The sequence below is a fragment of the Papio anubis genome, chromosome 18 (genome assembly GCF_008728515.1).
Source record: "Papio anubis isolate 15944 chromosome 18, Panubis1.0, whole genome shotgun sequence".
Taxonomy (NCBI): Eukaryota; Metazoa; Chordata; class Mammalia; order Primates; family Cercopithecidae; genus Papio; species Papio anubis.
This window is the reverse complement of record NC_044993.1, coordinates 48,220,452-48,239,851: the sequence shown is the minus strand read 5'-3', so window position 1 is coordinate 48,239,851 and position 19,400 is coordinate 48,220,452. Positions and strand designations below refer to the sequence as shown.

At 48.2% G+C, this 19,400-nt stretch overlaps 1 protein-coding gene across 5 annotated transcripts in view; it reads left to right on the top strand.

Annotated features, from left to right (window-relative positions):
- IL4R (interleukin 4 receptor) overlaps positions 1 to 19,400 on the top strand; it is a 50,664-nt gene that overhangs the window by 19,008 nt on the left and 12,256 nt on the right. For 2 of the 5 annotated variants that reach the window (XM_021931844.2, XM_021931845.2), the window contains exons 2-7: positions 8,409 to 8,496; positions 10,348 to 10,486; positions 13,104 to 13,255; positions 15,333 to 15,484; positions 17,463 to 17,543; positions 19,138 to 19,294. In XM_021931844.2, the coding sequence (XP_021787536.2) occupies positions 8,427 to 8,496; positions 10,348 to 10,486; positions 13,104 to 13,255; positions 15,333 to 15,484; positions 17,463 to 17,543; positions 19,138 to 19,294 (751 nt within the window). In that variant the 5' untranslated portion in view covers positions 8,409 to 8,426. Of the gene's footprint in view, positions 1 to 8,408; positions 8,497 to 10,326; positions 10,487 to 13,103; positions 13,256 to 15,332; positions 15,485 to 17,462; positions 17,544 to 19,137; positions 19,295 to 19,400 lie in introns of all 5 variants that reach the window. The other 3 variants (XM_021931843.2, XM_017953262.3, XM_021931847.2) reach the window with 3 other exon arrangements.

The following is a 19,400-nucleotide window of genomic DNA, read 5'->3' as shown; positions in this document are numbered from 1 at the left end:
CAAAAGCTGCCCACTGCTTAGAGGACAGGCCTTTGACCTGAGGCTTTGGGCTTTGGGGATTCTGTGAACTCACTTGGGCTTTGGGGATTCTGTGAACCCTTGAAATGGAATGCAGAATCAAGTGTGTGCACATTGCCAGAAACAGGGTTTGGGGTTTGCATTAGGTGCTCAGATAGGTCAGTGACCCCCAAAACACTAGGGACTCTGACTTCTAGACAGATAGTGGTTAAGAACCAAAGCTTTGGAGGCCGAGTGCTGGATTTAAGACCCATGACTGTCACAGCTGTGCAACCTCAGACAAATCACTCCACCTTTCTGTGCCTTGGTTTCCTCATCCGAAAATGGAGAAAGAAATAGGACCTATTTCATAGAGTATTAAATGCATTCATACATGTAAAAGGTGTAAAAGGAAACTTGGCATGTGGTAAACTCTGTGTGTGTGTTAAGTGAATGGTGAGGCTGTGCAGTATAGGAGGGCAGAGCTTTTTAGGTAAAGACTTTCTAGGCCTCCTGGGATTCTTAGGCCCTCTCTGTGTTGGTTGTTGTCGTACATGACAGCAGTATTCCTTCCAAAGGGATGTCAAGCTGTGGCTGCACACTGCAGTTAGAGCCGGTTCATTGGCAGCACTGTTCACTTCAACTATGTCCTTACTGATTTCTGCCTGCTGGATCTGTCGATTACCAAGAGAGGTGTTGAAGTCTCCAGCTTCCAATATTATCCAATAATATTATTATTCAGACTAATCGCAGATTTCTCTATTTCTCCTTGCTGCTCTCAGTGTTTGCCTTACATATTTTGACCCTCTGTTGTTAGTTGCGTACACATTAAGGATTGTTATTTACATCTTGGAGAATTAACTCCTGAATCATTGTGTGGTGCCATTTTTTTAAATTTAGAAATCTTATTTTTTATTTTTTGAGACAGGGTCTTTCTCTGTTTCCCAGGCTGGAGTGCAGTGGCATGAACACAGCCCACGGCAGCCTTACCCTCCTGGGCTCAAGTGATCCTCCTGCCTCAGCCTTCCCAGTAGCTGGGGCTACAGGCATGTGCCACCTCTAATAACCTTTCTTTAATTTACAATAGTATTAGTTCATTCTCACGCTGCTCTAAAGACATGCTCAAGACTGGGTAATTTATAAAGGAAAGAGGTTTGACTCACAGTTCTGAAAGGCTGGGGAGGCTTCAGGAAACTTGTAATCATGGTGGAAAGGGAAGCAAAGACATCCTTTTTCATTTGACGGCAGGAAGAAGAGACAAGAAAAGTGGGGGAAAGCCCTTTATAAAACCATCAGATCTCATGAGAACTCACTCACTATCACAAAAACAGCGTGGGAGAACTGCCCCCATAATCTAATCACCTCCCATGAGGTCCGTCCCCCAACATGTGGGGATTACAATTTATATTATAATTCAAGATGAGATTTGAGTGGAGACACAGAGCCAGACCATATCACATTATTATTCATTTGTGCCTTCTCTCTTATTTTTTTGATTTGCCTAGGTGTAGGGATTTATCAATTTCATTGATCTTTTCAAAGAACCAATTTTTGATTTCATTGATTTCCTCAATTAATTTTCTATTTTTAATTTCATCGATGTATGCTCTAATTTTGTATTTTTTTTGCTTGTTTTAGACATATATTGCTTTTCTGTTTCTCGTACGCTAGATGGAAATAGATTATTGATTTTAGAACTTTCTAAGATATACATTCAATAATATAAATTTCCCTCTAAGCACTTACTTTGCTACATCGCACAGATTTTTATAGGCTATATTTTCATTTTTATTTAGTTAAAAATATTTTTAATTTCTCTTGTGATTTCTTTGTGATTTTCATTTTTATTTAGTTAAAAATATTTTTAATTTCTCTTGTGATTTCTTCTTTGATCCATATGTTATTCAGAAATCTCCAAATACTTGGAAATTTTCTGGCTTTCTTCCTGCTAGTGACTTCTAATTGAATCCACTGTGGCCTAAGAGCATACTTTGTATGATTTCTAATGTCTTAAATCTCTTAAGGTTGTTTTATGTCCCAGAATGTAGTCTTGTCTTGGTGATTATTCCACATGAACTTGAGGAGAATGTGTATCCTGCTGTTGTGAGATGTAACATTCTATAAATGGATATACCTCTGTTAATACGACCTCAGGTGACTCATTTTTTTTTTTTTGAATTGCTGCTTCACCATTGGCGTTTGGAGATTTTGCAGATGATAAAATCCCCAGGACTTTTCTGCTGCTCCGTCAGATTTTCTTATCCTACACTTGCGGAACTGTTGTTTGAAATTGACAAGCAGGATGGCCAGCTCTGCCCGGCTCATTTCATTTCATCTTATGGGGTTCAGCCTGCAGTTTTAGGAGATGAGGTTGAAGGAACTGGTATACTGGAATCCACGGTGGGCTCAGAAGCAAACAAATGTGGGTTCTGATTCTAGCTCTGAGCTTTTACCAGCTGTGGGTCCTGGTGGATGGGTTATTTCACCTCTCTGGCCTCGGTTTCCTTAGCTAGACAGTTGGGCTAACAGCCTACCTTTCAGCATTCTTGTGTGGATTCGGTGAGGTAATACTTCTAAAGCACCTAGCAAAGCGTCAAATACAAGGTAAGTGCTGGGCAAGCAGGGATTTTGTTTACACAAAGCCTTGACTCAACATAAGGAGGCTGCTTCCAGCCTCTGTTTAACTGAGACCTAAGAGAGAATGTTCCATCTGTGGCAGGGTATGGGCTGAAACTGCCTGGTGACATGTCAGAGGTGGGGTGTTCGCAGGACATCCTTGTCCAGGTTGGCAGTTGAGCTCGGCAGGTGACCCCTGAGACCCCTCCCAGCTCCAGCACTTCAGAAATCTCTTGATTTAGAACGGGAGCTTGTCATCTCCTCTTGCCACCTACTTGACCGCGATAACGTGGCACTTATCTTTTTAATTCTTTTACTCACCTGCATCTTTGTTCTTTTTGCCTCTGATGTGCATGGAAGCCTCTTCTCCCACCGCATCTGTGATTTCTCCTGAAATGTAGCACCCACGCATCCCTGAGAAGCTAGCTGCGGCCTGTGTGTGTGCACTTGGGCATGAGTAAGTGTGGGTGTGCCTTCCACAACAGAGTATCAGTCCTGACACCATGCTGGGATGTTTCAGTCAATCCTGACTGGGTTGTCGACTTCCCTGTTTCCCTTTGGAGGACTTTACCCTGAAAGTCTTCTACTGTGTGACCTTGGACACGCGTCTTGGCCTCTCTGTTTCTCTTTATTCGAAATTGAGGCTAAAGTGACACCTTTGCCATCTCTGCCACAGGATAATGTGGGCATCTGTGTAGCTGTGAGAGTAAAAGTTACTGGGACTTGCAGAGGAAATCAGTGTCGGGAACCCACCACCCCATTTCTACCCCTCCTTTACTTGAGACTTTGCTTTTGTAACTCTCAGCAAGGAAGACGAGTTCGGGCTTTGAGCAGATACGGAGCCTCCCCCTAGAGAGAGCTTTGCAGCCTCATGCTGAGCTGGTTAGGGGCCCCATGTCATGTCCAAAATGAATTTAATCAACAAACAGTTACTGAACACGTGCTATGTGCCAGGCGCCGTTGTAGGTACTGGGGACTCAGTGGTGAAAGGGACAGACCCTGGCTGTCAGGATGACAGACAATTTAAAAAGGGACAGTTGTCCCACATTGGCTTGTCCTTTGCACCCCCGGCACTTCGTGAGGAGTAGCGGCCAGTTCTTGTATAGACTGACCCTCGGCGGACATTTGTCTGACGTTTCCAGATGATTTATGCATCCTTGGCAGGAACCCAGGAAAAGAAATGCTGTGCTCTTCTCAGGCATTGTTTCAGGGAGATGATGACGGGAATTTGTCCCATTGCTGATGGTTAATTTAGATCACCTGGTGAAGGTGGTGTCTGCCAGGTTTCTGTATTGTAATGTTCATTGATACGTATTTTCACTCATTAGTTAATATACAAGTTTTGCAGGGAGTTACTTTGAGGCTGTCATAGTAAAATAGAGCTTTCCCTTCTTCCCTATTTATTAGAGATGAAGTCTGGCTGTGTTGCCCAGGCTGGAGTGCGGTGGTGTGATCATAGCTCTCTGCAGCCTCCAACTCCCAGGCTCAAGCCATCCTCCTGCCTCAGCCTCCCAAGAAGCTGGCATTACAGGCACACACCACTGCACCTGGCCTCCTCCATTTATTTATTTGCGTCAATACAGACTCCTGGACTTTAACTCCAAGGGTTACAAGTGGGTACCAAAATATTCATTTTGATGCTCAAATTGTGCCCATTTTGTCCAGGTCAAGCTAGCTGCTGAGTACTTCCTTACTGTCTGGCACAAGAATTCCAAGCCTATCTGGTACTTTTCCTTCTCCTGGAATCAGCCATTTCTCTAAGGAGCTCTGGTTCCTTTCAGTACAGAATAGTATTGAGAAGCCAAGACCTGGTCACCAGGAAGGCATGATAATCAAATGTGATGAACGATCTTGGATTGGATCCTGGATGTCTAAAGGGCATTATTGAGGCAATTAGCAAAACGTAAATGGGGGCAGTGGATGAGATAGCGGTGATGCATCACTGTAAATTTCCTGGTTTCAATGGTTGTATTGTGGTTATGCAGAGAATGTCCTTGTTTTTCTGACATGCACACTGAGGTATTGGGGTAATTTATTCATTACGGAGATACGTGAGTGTGTGTATGTGTCTCATACACAGATGTTTCTTAATGATAGGGTTATGTCCCCATAAACTCATCGTAAGTTGAAAATATTATTAAGTCAGAAATGCACTTCATACTCCTAACTTACTGAACATCATAGCTTAACCTAGCTCGGATCACTTACATTAGCCTACAGTTGGGCAAAGTCATCTAACACAAAGTCTGTTTTGTTATAAAGTGTCGAATAGCTTGTGCAGTTTATGGAATACTGAGAGTGAAAAACAGAATGGTTGTATGGGTGCTCCAAGTACTGCTTCTACTGAACACACATGGATTTTGCGCCATCATAAATTAGGGGAAGAGAGGAAAAGCACGAGTGAGGGAGGAAGAGCCGGGCGTGGCGGCTCACGCCTGTAATCCCAGTGCTTTGGGAGACCAAGGCGGGCAGATCGCTTGAACTCAGGAGTTCGAGACCAGCCTGGGCAACATAATGAGACCCCATCTCTACCAAAAATAGAAACACTTAGCCGGGCCTCGTGGCGCACATCTGTGGGCCCAGCTACTCAGGAGGCTGAGGTGGGAGGATTGCTTGAGCCCAGGAGACAAATGTTGCAGGGGGTTGAGATTTGTGCCACTACACTCCAGCTTGAGTGACACAGTAAGACTCCATCTCAAAAAAAAAAAAAAAGAAAGGAAAGAAGGGAAGTTCCCTCCAGGTAGAGGGGACAGAGAAAGGAAAGGCGTGGAGGTGGGACTGAGTTTGGTGTGTTTAAGAAGTGTAGGTGGCAGGCGTGGGATACATGGGCGCTGGGCCCAGGTGGAGAGGGAGGTGGAGCCCTGCTGGGGAGGGCCCTGAAGTGTGGCCAAGTCACTGGGAGAGCATCCAGCAGGGGCCTAGGGCTCCTGAGGTGGCCTTAAGTCCTTATGGTGCCCCAGACACGGCACACAGTACTTCAGAGGCAACGCCTCAGTTCCTGTTTGCTGCAAGCCTGTGAGGTTAGCCTTGGAACCAGTCCTGTGTCACAGAAACAGCCAGAGCGCCAAAAGAGAAATGCTTTTAATGGCAAAGAAGTACTCACTAGCGGAACAAAGCCTGGGAGCTGCTTTTTTGAACAAGACCCCAGGAGACAGACCCAAGCGGGAAGTGAAGGATGGGCGCTTGAAACGTTGCAGGGAATATAATCCAGTGCATGCTTTTTTTTTTCCCCCATTTGCGACAGGGTCTCACTGTGTTGCCCAGCCTAGAGTGCAGTGGTGCGATCTTGGCTCACCACAACCTCTGCCTCCCAGGCTCAAGCGATTCTCCTATCTCAGCCTCCTGAGTAGCTGGGACTACAGGTGCGCACCACCACCACCCGGCTAATTTTTTTGTATTTTTGGTAGAGACGGGGTTTCACCATGTTGGCCAGGCTGGTTGTGAACTCCCAAAGTCCTGGGATTACAGATGTGAGCCACCACGCCCAGCCCTAGTACACACTTTTTGGAGGGGATTTGACGTTATGTACCAGGAGTGCTGGGGAAAAGTACACACTTGACTCCGTGAGATTCTGCTTCTTTTTTCTTTCCCTCCTCCCTCCCCTCCCTCCCTTCCTTTCCCTTTCCTGTTTTTTTGAGACGAGTCTCACCTGTCACCCAGGCTGGAGCAAATGGCATGGTCTCAGCTCACTGCAACCCTGGCCTCCTGGGTTCAAGCGATTCTTCCACCTCAGCCTCCCAAGTAGCTGGGACTACAGGTGTGTGCCACCACACCTGGCTAATTTTTGCATTTTTAGTAGAGACAGGGCTTCACTATGTTCACCAGGCTGGTCTCGAACTCTTGACCTCGTGATCTGCCTGCCCCGGCCTCCCAAACTTTCTTTTTTTCTTTTTTTTCAATGACAGGGTCTTGCTGGAGTGCAGTGGTGCAATCTTGGCTTACTGAAGCCTTGACATCCCAGGCTCAAACGATCTTCCCACCTCAACCTCCCAAGTAACTGGGATTACAGGCATGCACCACCATGCCTGGCTGATTTTGTTTAATTTTTATAGAGATGAGGTTTCACTCTGTTGCCCAGGCTGGTCTTGAATTCCTGGGCTCAAGCCATCCTCCCTCCTTGGCCTCCCAAAGTGCTGGGATTACAGGTGTGAGCCATCACACCCGGCCTCTGAACATTTTTTCCAATGATAATAGCTGGTGCTATGGTCTGAATGTGTTCCCCCAAATTCATATGTTGAAACTTCATTGCCATTGTAGTCATATTAAGAGATGGGGCCTTTGGAGAAGTGATTAAGTCATGAGGGCTCTGCGGTTGGTCATGAATGGGGTTAGTGCCCTTATGAAAGGCCTGAAGGAAGTGTGTTTACCCCTTCTGTCATATGAGGACACAGCAGCATGGCATTGTCTGTAAGGAATGGGCTGTCACCAGATCCAGATCTCCTAGTGTCGTGATCTTGGACTTCCCAGCCTCCAGAACTATGAATTAGAAAATTTATTTATTTATTATTTATCTATTTTGAGACTGAGTCTCACTCTTGTCGCCCAGACTGGAGTACAATGACGTGATCTCGGCTCACTGCAACCTCTGCCTACCCCAGTTCAAGCGATTCTCCTGCCTCAGCCTCCAGAGTAGCTGGAATTACAGGTGGCTGCCACCATACTCGGGTAGTTTTTGTATTTTTAGTAGAGATGGAGTTTCACCATGTTGGCCAGGCTGGTCTTGAACTCCTGACCTCAGGTGATCCTCCCACCTCGGCCCCCGAAAGTGCTGGAAATACAGGTGTGAGCCACTGTGTCTGTCCTGAATAATAAAATTTTTAAAACAATTTTTCAAAAATTCACCATGAGGTCTCACTATGTTCCCTAGGCTGGTCTCAAACCCCTGGACTCAAGTGATCCACCCCACCTTCCCGAGTAGCTGGGACTAGAGATACACACCATTGTACCCAATAGAGCAATACATTTCTGTTCTTTGTAAATTACCTGCTTTAAGGTATTTTTGTTATAGCAGCCTGTATGGACTAAGCTGACTGGTAACGTTATACTGTGTTCCTGTCACTGTTGGAGGGCTCTGTCTGTGTTAGCTCATTTAATCTCCACGACACCTCAATCAGATGGGGCTATTCTTAGTCCCACTTTATAGATAAGGAAACTGAGGCACTGAAGCACAACTTGCTCAAGGTTCACATCTAGTCAGTGACAGAGCAGGTATTTAAACCTCAGGAAATAATCAGAGAAACATATGTAGAGGGTTCTCCAAGGAAGGCCACATCCAGAAGCATCTCCCGGGACAGTTGTTGTGTGGCTCACTCTCTGGACTTTTTGGGTCTGGGTGTTGTTTCATGATTATAGAGAGAGTTCGGTGAACGTGGAGGACCTGTTGTCCACAGAGACACAAATGGCTAGGGCATGGCTGGGCGTGGTGGCTCAGGCCTGTAATCCCAGCATTTTGGAAGCCCAGGGGGGCAGATCATGAGGTCAGAAGTTCGAGATCAGCCTGGCCAACATGATGAAACCTCGTCTCTACAAAAAATACAAAAATTAGCCAAGTGTGGTGGTGGGCACATGTAATCCCAGCTACTCGGGAGGTTGAGGCAGGAGAATCCCTTGAACCCGGGAGGTGGAGGTTGCAGTGAGCTGAGATCGCACCACTGCACTCCAGCCTTGGAGACAGAGGGAGACTCTGTCTCGGAAAAACAAACAAATGGCCAGGGCAGGGGAGGGTTGCGTGTTGAGTAAGATGAGCTCTGCTGGAAGCACAGGTCAGCACTAACCTACTTGCTCTCTCTCTGCAGGTGCCTTGGCATCTCCCAATGGGGTGGCTTTGCTCTGGGCTCCTGTTCCCTGTGAGCTGCGTGGTCCTGCTGCAGGTGGCAAGCTCTGGTAAGTCACCACCTCTCAGTCATTCATTTGTTGACTATTAATGGTGGGCCAGGGTCCTGCGGTATATCACCTGGCCTTATGGAGATTACACTGCAGTGGGAGGGGACAGCCAATGACAGGTGGCCCTGATTATCAGTAAATTCTAAATATTGTTAGAAAGTGATGGGGGCCAGGTGTAGTGGCTCACACCTGTAATCCCAACACTTTGGGAGGCCAAGGCGGGAGGATCGCTTGAGCCCAGGAGTTCAAGGTCAGCCTGGGCAACATAGGGAGACCTTGTCTCTACAAATAATAAAAATACTAGCCAGATGTGGAGGTACACGCCTGTAGCCCCAGCTACTCAGGAGGCTGAGGTGGGAGGATCCCTTGAACTCAGGAGGTCAAGGCTGCAGTGTACTGTGATCGTGCCACTGCACTCCAGCCTGGGTGAGAGAGTGAGATCCTGTCTAAAAAAAAAGAAACGGTGATGGGAAAAAAACACAGAACAGCGTAAGAGGGGGTTGGGGAAGCTGGGTGGGGTGGGGAGATTGCAGTTTAAAGTAGGGAAGTCAGGGAAAGTGTCATCAAGCTGACTTGGAGGAAGCGGGAACCGTGCGGATATCTGGGGAAGGCTCATTCTTGGCAGAGAGGCCCTTCACTAAGCCTGGCGGGAGGCTTGAGCACAGGAGTGAATGTGGTGGAGGAGAGTGAGCAGCAGGAGGAAGGAGTGAAGGTCAGCAAAGTGACAGGGTGGCTGAATCAAAAAGGACCTTGCAGTGTTTCAGCGGAGGATCCACATCATCCATTATGTTCCAAAGGACCCCTCAGGATGCCGTGTGGAGAAAGGACGAGGGTGGAAGCCAGGAGGTCTGGAGGGAGGTCTGGAGTGGAGGAAATGAGAGGCTCCAGATCCCTCTGGGAGGCAGATTTGAGGACAGATTGGAATTGGGGTGAGAGAGAGAGAGAGAAAGAGAAGTGGCCAGGATGACTCCAAGATTTCTGACCCAAGCTACTGGGAAGGACGTGGTGGTTGTCATTTCTGAAATGCAGAAGGATGCCAGAAGAGAAGGTACTTTGGGGAGGGGCAGGAATCAGGAGTTAGTTCTGGACATGAGATAAGCTTGGAGTATTTATTTGCTATCTAAGACGGCTCTTTAACATGGTCAGCCCTTATGCAAGTTGTTGTCAGCTGAGATGGGCGTAGCACTGAGCATGGGCGCATGGAGGCACCTGAGGGTCAGGGGCTGGGTGGCCTCATGTTCAGGTAATTTAGCAAACTCAGCGTCCATCCTGCCGATTCCAGTCCTGCCGCAGCCACTGACAAGCTAGGAGGGCGCCAATGTTTCCTCCAGCCCATCCATCTCCTCTCTCCCATTGGCCAAACCCAACTGGAAACCAAAGGCCAAGGGTACCTGGTGATGAAGACTGTGGTATCAGCCTCCTGAGCACAGAGAGAGCAGAAAGGGGTGGGAACTAAGAGGGGCACAGATAGTGGGCAAATGGGGAAGTGGCACTTCCCCTAGCTCGAGGGCACAGGCTTGGTGTGATGGATTGGCACTCCTTAAACTGCTACATATTTTCTCTTTAATTTGGCCAAGAACAAGTTGTCAACTTTGTGTAAGATAAAGGTGCACTTGGTTCGTTCTTCTCTAATGGCCCCCGCACCCATGGGTATTTCTTCGGCTTCCACAGTCATCCAGACACTAGCTGGGAAGCTCCAGCAGCTCTGGTCCTGGCCCCAGCTCTGTGGGCGCTGGCCCTCAACTTTGCCTGCACTGTGGTTTTGTGCTGTTCCCCTTGGTCCTGTTTGGGTGCAAGTCCCCCTTATGCGTTGCGTTCCTGGCCGCTTAGGCTGCTCCTGTGTCTCCCCAGGGAGCATGAAGGTCCTGCAGGAGCCCACCTGCGTCTCCGACTACATGAGCATCTCTACCTGTGAGTGGAAGATGGGCGGTCCCACCAATTGCAGCGCCGAGCTCCGTCTGTTGTACCAGCTGGTTTTTCAGTCCTCCGAGTAAGCCTGCGCTGGAGCTGGAGGTTTGGGGAGGTTGTGCCCAAAGGGTTTGGCCCAAGAGTGAGCTGGGTCCAGGTGGTGCGCTGGAGCGCAGGATGCTGAGTATGGTTTGCTGCTGTTTATTGGGTATGGTGTTAGAGGGGAGGTCCCATCTCCGGGGACATGTTATATAAGATACAGCGGAGCGCGTGCTGGGAGTGTTGGTCCATGTGGCACATGGATACGGCTGGAATATTGGACTAGACCAGCAGTTCTCACACTTTTTGGTCTGAGGACCTTTTTTCACACTTAAAAATAAGTGAGGACCCAAAGGGCTTTGATCTAGGTAACACATCGTTCTATGTTTACCTAATTAGAACTTACAATGGAGAAATTTTGTAATTTTTAAAAAATTAAAACAATTAAAAATTTTTTTCTTATCAAGATGGAGGTCTCACTGTGTTACCCAGGCTGGTCTCAAACTCCTGGGCTCCAGTGATCCTCCTGCCTCAGCCTCCCAAAGTACTGGGATTATAGGCGTGAGCCACTGTACCTGGCCCAAAATGGAGAAATGTTAAGTCACAACAACATGCAAACCCCCATTCAACAAATCATCAGATCAATGACACGATCACAGGTCATGTAGCCTCTAGAAAATTCCACTGTATGCCAGTGAGAGAGTGTGAAAAGGCAAATAATGTCCCTGTATTATGATGAAAAGAGTTTGACCTGGTGGACCCAGACCACACTTTGAGAACCACTGAACTAGACCCTTGATTGAGGAATAGTGTTGCGAGTGGAGTTCAGTGTGATGGTGGATGGACCAGGGGACCTGGCATAGGAGTCAGGTGGTTCCCTGGGCTACTCCATGGTGGCACAGGATGCTTTGTTACACTGGTGCCCAGGACATAATCACGTACACAAGACACACAGTTACGGGGCAGACTGGGGATATATGGCACACCAGCACGCAAGATAGAGGTGGTATTCCATGATTATTCTAAGGTAGATGGGCTGTGCTTTGTGTCCACTGGCATAGTCCAGGGACTGGCAAACTATGGCCTGTGAACCAAATCTGGCCCACTGCTTGTTTTTGTAAATAAAGTTTTATTGAAACACACAGGCTGCTTTTGCACTACATCAGCAGAATTGAGTAGTTGTAACAGAAACTGCATGGCCCTCCTTTATCTTTTTTTTGAGACGGAGTTTCGCTCTTGTTGCCCAGGCTGGAGTACAGTGGCACAATCTCGGCTCACTGCAACCTCTGCCTTCTGGGTTCAAGCGATTCTCCTGTCTCAGCCTCCTAAGTAGCTGGGATTACTGGTGCCTGCCACCACACCCGGCTAATTTTTTGTATTTTTAGTAGAGACTGGCTTTCACCATGTTGGCAAAGCTGGTCTCGAACTCCTGAACTCAGGTGATCCACCTGCCTCGGCCTCCCAAAGTGCTGGGATTACAGGCATGAGCCACTGAGCCCAGCCTACTCCTTTATCTTAATTGAAATAATTCAGAAATGGAAAGTCAAATACTGCATGTTCTCACTTATAAGTAAGAGTTAAATAATGTGTACACATGGGCATTGTTCCAGGTACAATGGAATAATAGACATTGAAGACTTGGGAGGGTGGGAGAGGGGGTGAGGGAAAAGAAATTACTTAGTGGGCATAGTGTAAACTATTTGGGTGACGGACCCACCAAAACCCCAGACTTCACCACTAGGCAGCATATCCAGTGAGAACAGATCTGGGGGTTGGCATCAAAATTGCATTTGTAAGGCCGGGCACCTCAGTGGCTCACAGCTGTAATCCCAGCACTTTGGGAGGCTGAGGTGGGCAGATCACTTGAGGCCAGGAGTTCGAGACCAGCCTGGCCAACATGGTGAAGCCGCGTCTCTACTAAAAATACAACAGTTAGCTGGGTGTGGTGATGCACACCTGTAATCCCAGCTACTAGGGAGGCTGAGGCAGGAGAATTGCTTGAGCCCAGGAGGTGGAGGTTGCAGTGAGCTGAGATCGCACCACTGCACTCTAGTCTGGGTGTCAGAGCGAGACTCTGTCTCAGAAAAGAAAAAAAGAAAAACAGCTCTTGTACCCCCTAAATTTATACAAATAACAAAAAAAAAAAAAAAAAAAAAAAAGCAAAACAAAACAAAAAAAACACCACAAGACATTGTATGGTTTTTGAAGTCCAAAATATTAAGTATCTGGCCTCTTACAGAAAACGTTTGCAGACCCCTGGCTTAGCCCATGAGATGTGGGTTGGCTGTTAAGGTGGAACACTGGAATTACCCTACGATGGCCAAATTTTGCGATGCACAGCTTATGTTGTTCTAAGTTAATTAGTGCCACCAGTTCTTCCCTTTCATGGGCTTTCAGGGACAAGCTAAGTCCCAGGACCAGAGCCAGCAGCTAGGCAGGTGTGAGGAGCATCCCTGGTGCATGTGGCCAGCAAGAGCGGCAACCCTGGTCAGCCGCCCCCAGCACACCCTGGCCGCTCCCAAGCCCCCAGATCTGTCCTCACATCAGTGATCGGGAAGCTGGAAGAGTATGATGCGGTTCCTGGAGGCGTGTCCCAGGCACAGCCGTGGGGCCCAACCAGCCTACAGGTGACCAGCCTAACCCAGCCCCTGTGTCTGCAGAACCCACACGTGTGTCCCCGAGAACAACGGCGGTGTGGGGTGCGTGTGCCACCTGCTCATGTATGATGTGGTCAGTATGGACAACTATACGCTGGACCTGTGGGCTGGACAGCAGCTGCTGTGGAAGGGCTCCTTCAAGCCCAGCGAGCATGGTGAGCAGGGCAGAGTGTGGCGGGCGTGGGTGGGTGTGTTCCCACAACCGCCTGGGCTGAGGGTGTGGTGGGCAGGGGAGGTGGGGGGGTCACAGCAATAGCAGGAGGAAGCCACCTGTATTTTCCCAAATCTGATAGGATTCCTGCCCCTGCCTGGGCCTCAGTCCTCCCATTTTTGAAACAGAGCTGGGCACAGTAGACCACTAAGCCCCCTTCAGCTCAGCTGTTTCCAGCCCTGAACTTATGTGCCCAGGAAGGCGTATTGAGATGAGGCGTGCTTGCTTGAAGGCATGCCTGCTGCTGATTGAAAACTGAACTGGGAACAGTCCTTCTGTTCTGTGTCCACTGGTCAGCTGCTGCGGCTTCAGATGGTCTAGACCGTGGAAGGCTGACCTTCTCCTGGTACCTGGGGTCCCTGTAGGAGCCTCCCGTGAGCTTGCTGGGGTGTGGTGACAGGAGTTTAAAACATTGGTCATTGCTGTGTGACCTTGGGCAAGTCATGTTTCCTCTCTGAGCCCCAGTTTCCAGAAGACAGTTATTGTCCCCATTTTGCAGTTGAATGAACTGTAGTTCTGAGAAAGCAAGTAACCTGCCTCGGGTCACACAGCTTCTCAGCAGCAGAGGCAGTACTCAAGGCCACGGCCCTGCAGGGCTCAGTTCACCGCGCCATCAGCCATTCCAAAAGGTCTGCTCAGGGCTGGTAGCTGGGAGGTTATTTAAACTGACCCATGAATGAACTTTAAGATAATTTTTACATTTTTATTTTATTTTTATTTTTACGTGTTTCCTATTTTTTTAGAGACAGGGTCTCTGTCACCCAGGCTGCAGTGCAGTGATACGATCATAGCTCACTGCAGCTTCCAATTCCTGGGCTCAAGTGATCCTCCCGCCTCAGCGTCCCGAGTAGCTAGGACTAAAGTGTGCATCACCATACCTAGCTAACTTAAAAAAATTTGTTTTTTGTGGAGATGAGAGTCTCACTGTGTTGCTCAGGCTGGCTGGTCGCAAACTCCTGGCCTCAACTGATCCTCTTGCCTCAGCCTCCTAAAGTGCTGGGGTTACAGATGTGAGCCTACATACCCAGCCTACATTTGGGTTTTAATACAAATGAAATATATTTTTAGTATATTGATTTTAATGCATATTAAAATGCATTATATTATATTCCCGTGATGCATAGTATAACCCGAGGTCTCAGGGATATGATTGCTTCAAAGGAGACCAAGTTTTAAAACAGATCAATCAAAATAAAGAAAAATACTCAGTAAATCATCATAAAGTACGGAGATGTGGCCAAAGGAGTGAAGGATGCAGCTGTAAAAGCTGAAGTTTGAAACCGGGCATGGTGGTTCACGCCTATAATCCCAGCACTTTGGGAGGCTGAGGTGGGCGGATCACCTGAGGTCAGGAGTTTGAGACCAGCCTGGCCAACATGGTAAAACCCCGTCTCTACTAAAAATACAAAAAATTAGTCTGGCATGGTGGCAAGCGCCTGTAATCCCAGCTACTCGGGAGGGGAGGCTGAGGTGGGAGAATGGCTTGAACCCAGGAGGCGGAGGTTGCAGTGAGCCTAGATCACGCTACTGCACTCCAGCCTGGGTGACAGAGCGACATTACGTCCCAAGAAAAAAAAAAAAAAAAAAAAAAAAAGCTGAAGTTTGGGTTACTTTGGCTCATACATTTTGCCTTCACTGTAGAAAGGTGGTTAATAAAGACCAGGCGCGGTGGCTCATGCCTGGAATCCCAGCACTTTTGGAGCCCGAGGCAGACAGATCACTTGAGCCCTGGGCAACTGAGGCTGCAGTGAGCTGTGACTGTGCCACTGCACTCCAGCCTGGGCAACACAGTGGGACCCTGTCTCAAAAAGAAAAAAGGGTAATTAATAAACACTAAAATTCTATGTAGAATTTTAGCAACATTAAATCGTGGCTCTGAATCTGTGGTGCTCCAGAAGTATGCTACAGAGGTTTTGTCCACCAGAAATCTGGGTGGTGGCTGTGGTTTGCAGTCTGGGGCCGGACTGGGTGATGGGGGAGTCACTGCATAGATCCTCACACAGATGCCGCTTCTCCTGCAGTGAAACCCAGGGCCCCAGGAAACCTCACGGTTTACACCAATGTCTCCGACACTGTGCTGCTGACCTGGAGCAACCCGTATCCCCCTGACAATTACCTGTATAATGATCTCACCTATGCAGTCAACATTTGGAGTGAAAACGACCCGGCAGATGTGAGTGGGCATGCTTTGACGTTTTTCTGTGACCTCTGGGGAACAGGGTGGGTGACCAGCAGAGGCCCAGTCCCTGGAGCCAGGAGCCTAGGCGGCAGGCCCTGGGAGTAGATAGCAAATCCCAGGAGCTAGAGACCTGGCTTCTCACCCGGCTCTGCCCTAGGCAAGTCCCTTCGCTTCCTGGCCCCTCACCCCGCACATGAGAGAAGGGGAGTTATTTCTGCTCGCCGCTCCTCATCTGTAAAGGTATGGCTGTGGGCTGCGCCTGTGTTTCCCAGTTTGGGGGACACAAGCGATCGTAGGTGGCACATCCACAGCTCACTTGATTAACCCTATTATTGAAGAGAAGAATACTGACTCAAGAGACAGTGACCCATGTCAGTTCCCTTTTGAGGCCATCCGGGTAAGGAGGAAGTCTCTGTGAGCTGACTCGTTTACTAATTCCTCTTAATGAAGTGAGCAGAGGCCACACCCCAGGCTTAGACTTTCCCAAGAAAACAAGGTCAGTTTGTTGCTTGGTCCACATGGCAGCTAGTCCTGACATTCCCTTCACAGTAGTGGTAGTGGAGTTTTTGTGGTTTGTTTGTTTGTTTGTTTTGAGACAGTGTCTCGCTCTGTCACCCAGGCTGGAGTGCAGTGGTGCCATCTCGGCTCACTGCAACCTCCACCTCCTGGGTTCTAGCAATTCTCCTGCCTCAGCCTCCTGAGCAGCCGGGACTACAGGCGGCTGTCACCATGCCCGGCTGATGTTTGTATTTTTAGTAGAGATGGGGTTTCACCGTGTTGGCCAGGCTAGTCTCGAACTCCTGACCTCAGGTGATCCACCCGCCTCAGCCTCCCAAAGTGCTGGGATTACAGGTGTAAGCACCACGCCTGGCCAGTGGAGTTCCTCCTTAAATACATGTATTGACATCTTTAAAAAGAGCGAGAGGATTTACAGGAAACTGTCAGGTCAATAATGGCAGGGACCGTCCACAGGGGGTGGCTGAGTCCCCCTATTTTTGCTGCCGGTGTGCGGGGAGGTCATTTCCTGCCACCCATGTTTCCCTACCCTGAATCCACCTTCCTCACATTCCCATTGAAGGGATAATCTCTGGGTCTCGCCATGTTGTCTAGGCTGGTCTGGATCTCCTGGCTTCATGTGATCCCCCTGGCTCGGCCTCCCAGGCTGCTGGGATTACAGGCTTGAGCCACCGCATCCAGCCCAGATCTGAGATTTGTGCCCAGTATTTGAACTCCCAAGCCTGTGTGCTCTTTTTCCTCCCATGGACATTTCTCTCAGAGATGGTCTCCTGAACACCTGACCTTCTTGTTAAGAAAACAGACAAACCGCAAGTAGTTCCTTGGAAGCTCAGATTTCTCTTTTGTTTCTTAACAAAACATTTCCCAGTTCCCAGCTCCCTTCCAGGGTGTACAATTTCTTCGGTAATCTAGCTATTGCTTCTTGTTTACTCTTGTTTAGAAAGAAAGATGAAAGGGAGTGAGAATTTTCCCTCCCTTCTCTAGTCTCCCCTCAACTCACACCCCGCCCTCAGCTCCTCTGTAATAGGAAAATCTCTGAACTCCCTGCAATTGCTCCAGCAATCTATTGGGACTTTGCTTCTTTCTTGTGAAAAACTCCCCTTGGCTCACTTTGCACCAGATTTCCCCAAATGTGCTTCCAACCACAAGTAGAAATGGAGCTGTCAGGAACCAGGAAGAAACTGCCGGGGGCTGAGGAGGAGAAGAGGGAGGTGCATAGCCCTGGATCTCGCAGGGAGAGGGGTGACAGGATGAGAACTCAGGTTGCTCACTTGCCATCGTCGTCAGCGTTCATTTATCACTTTTTAAAGCTTTTTTGGAGGGTAAAAGTAATAGTTACATGAAATAAAAATACAAATGGTACAAAAGGACTTAGAATGGAAATACGTTTCTCTCCTGACTGCAGCCTCCTGTTTTTCTTCCCAGAGACTGACGACTGCTATCTGTCTCTTGCCAGGAGGGAAAAGGAGGCAAGGTTAGGGCAGGCAGAGGGCATGTGCATCCTCTAGAGAGAGCTTTCGTCTATACAAGCAAATGTGTATGTTCATTCATCGCTGTCTTAATTTTCTATTGCTGCATAATAATGGCACCACCAGCTGCACAGCTTTAAACAACACCCATTTATTATCTCACAGTTTCTGTGGGTTGGGAGTCTGAACATAGCTTAGCCAGGTTCTCTGCTTTAGAATCTCGGGAGGCTATAATCAAGTTGCGGGCTGGGGCTGCAGTTTCATCTGAGGCTCAACTGGGGAAGGGTCACTTCTAAGCTCATATGATATTGGTGACCTTCAGGTCCTGGCAGGCTGTTGAACTGAGAGCCTCAGTTTCGTGCTGGCTTTTGGTTGTAGTTAACCCCACATTCCTTCCTGTGTGCCCTTTGCAAAGCCATCAAGGCAGAGAGACTTGCAGTCTTCTGTAATATAATCACATCCATGAAATCTTCTATATATCTCATCACCTTTACCATATTCTATGGGTTAGAAACAAGTAGCAGGTCCTGCCCACACTCGAGAAGACCAGATGACACAAAGACATGATTCAAAGTGGGGATCCTGGGGGCCATCTTAGGTTTGTCTGCAATGATCCTTGTGCCATCTCTCTGTTTCTTTTTGTTTTTTTGAGACAAAGTCTCGCTCTGTCACCCAGGCTGGAGTGCAGTGGTGTGATCTCAGCTCACTGCAATCTCCGCTTCCTGGGTTCAAACGATTCTTCTGCCTCAGCCTCCTGAGTAGCTGGGATTACAGGCGCCTGCCACCACACCCAGCTAATTTTTGTATTTTTAGTAGAGACAGTGTTTCACCATGTTGGCCAGGCTGGTCTTGAACTCCTCACTCAAGTGATCCACCCACTTTGGCCTCCCAAAGTGCTGGGATTACAGGGGTGAACCATGCCCGGCCCCATCTCTCTTTAAAAAAACAAAACAAACAAACAAAAAAAACATAAAAGGAAGCAGAGAACACATACGCATCTGCATCTTACCTTGTTTACTTAACAACATATGTTGGAGGTCACTTCTCAGTGAAGGCTAGGTTGGGCAGAGCATTAGATTCTAGGCCAATGAGTTTGGACTTGACCATGGAGACACTAGGAAGCCCATGAAGGACAGAGAGAGATGCCTTGACCCTGCCAGTCCTTCAGAAAGATCACCCTGTGCTTTTTGTATACCAAACCCTATTCAAAATACTTACCTATGTTAACCCATTTCCTTATCACCACAACCCTGGGGGGAGGGAGGGAGATAGGCTTTTTTATTACCCTCATTTTGCAGATGAAGATATTGAGGTCCAGAGAGGTTATGTAACTTACTTAAGGTCACACAGCCAGGAAGTGGTAGTGGGGACTCTTACCCTTGTTTTACAGATGATACTGAATTATCTCACGAAAACTCAGAAAGGTTAAACAACTTGCCTAAGTAACATAATACGGCTAATGAGTCGGGGAGCCTAACCTGTGTTGCTTTGGCCTGGTCACAGTTACAGAGGTGGCAAGCAAGGACCTAAACAGGATGAACAACCACATACCTAGGCTGATGGCTCTAAACATGGTGGGGTCAGCTAAGGACAGCAACCAGGGTGGGCACTGGTCCCCCTCATTCCTGGCTGGTGCACTAACATCTCCCTTTTCTCTACCAGTCCAGAATCCATAACGTGACCTACCTAAAACCCACCCTCCGCATCCCAGCCAGAACCCTGAAGTCTGGAATTTCCTACAGGGCACGGGTGAGGGCCTGGGCTCAGCACTATAACACCACCTGGAGTGAGTGGAGCCCCAGCACCAAGTGGTACAACTGTGAGTATCAAGAGGCCTTAGCAATGCTAATCTCCACTCTCCATTCTTCCCCTGTGGCCAGACGCATCCCCTGGCTGAGTCTCTGGGTTTTTATATCATAGGATGC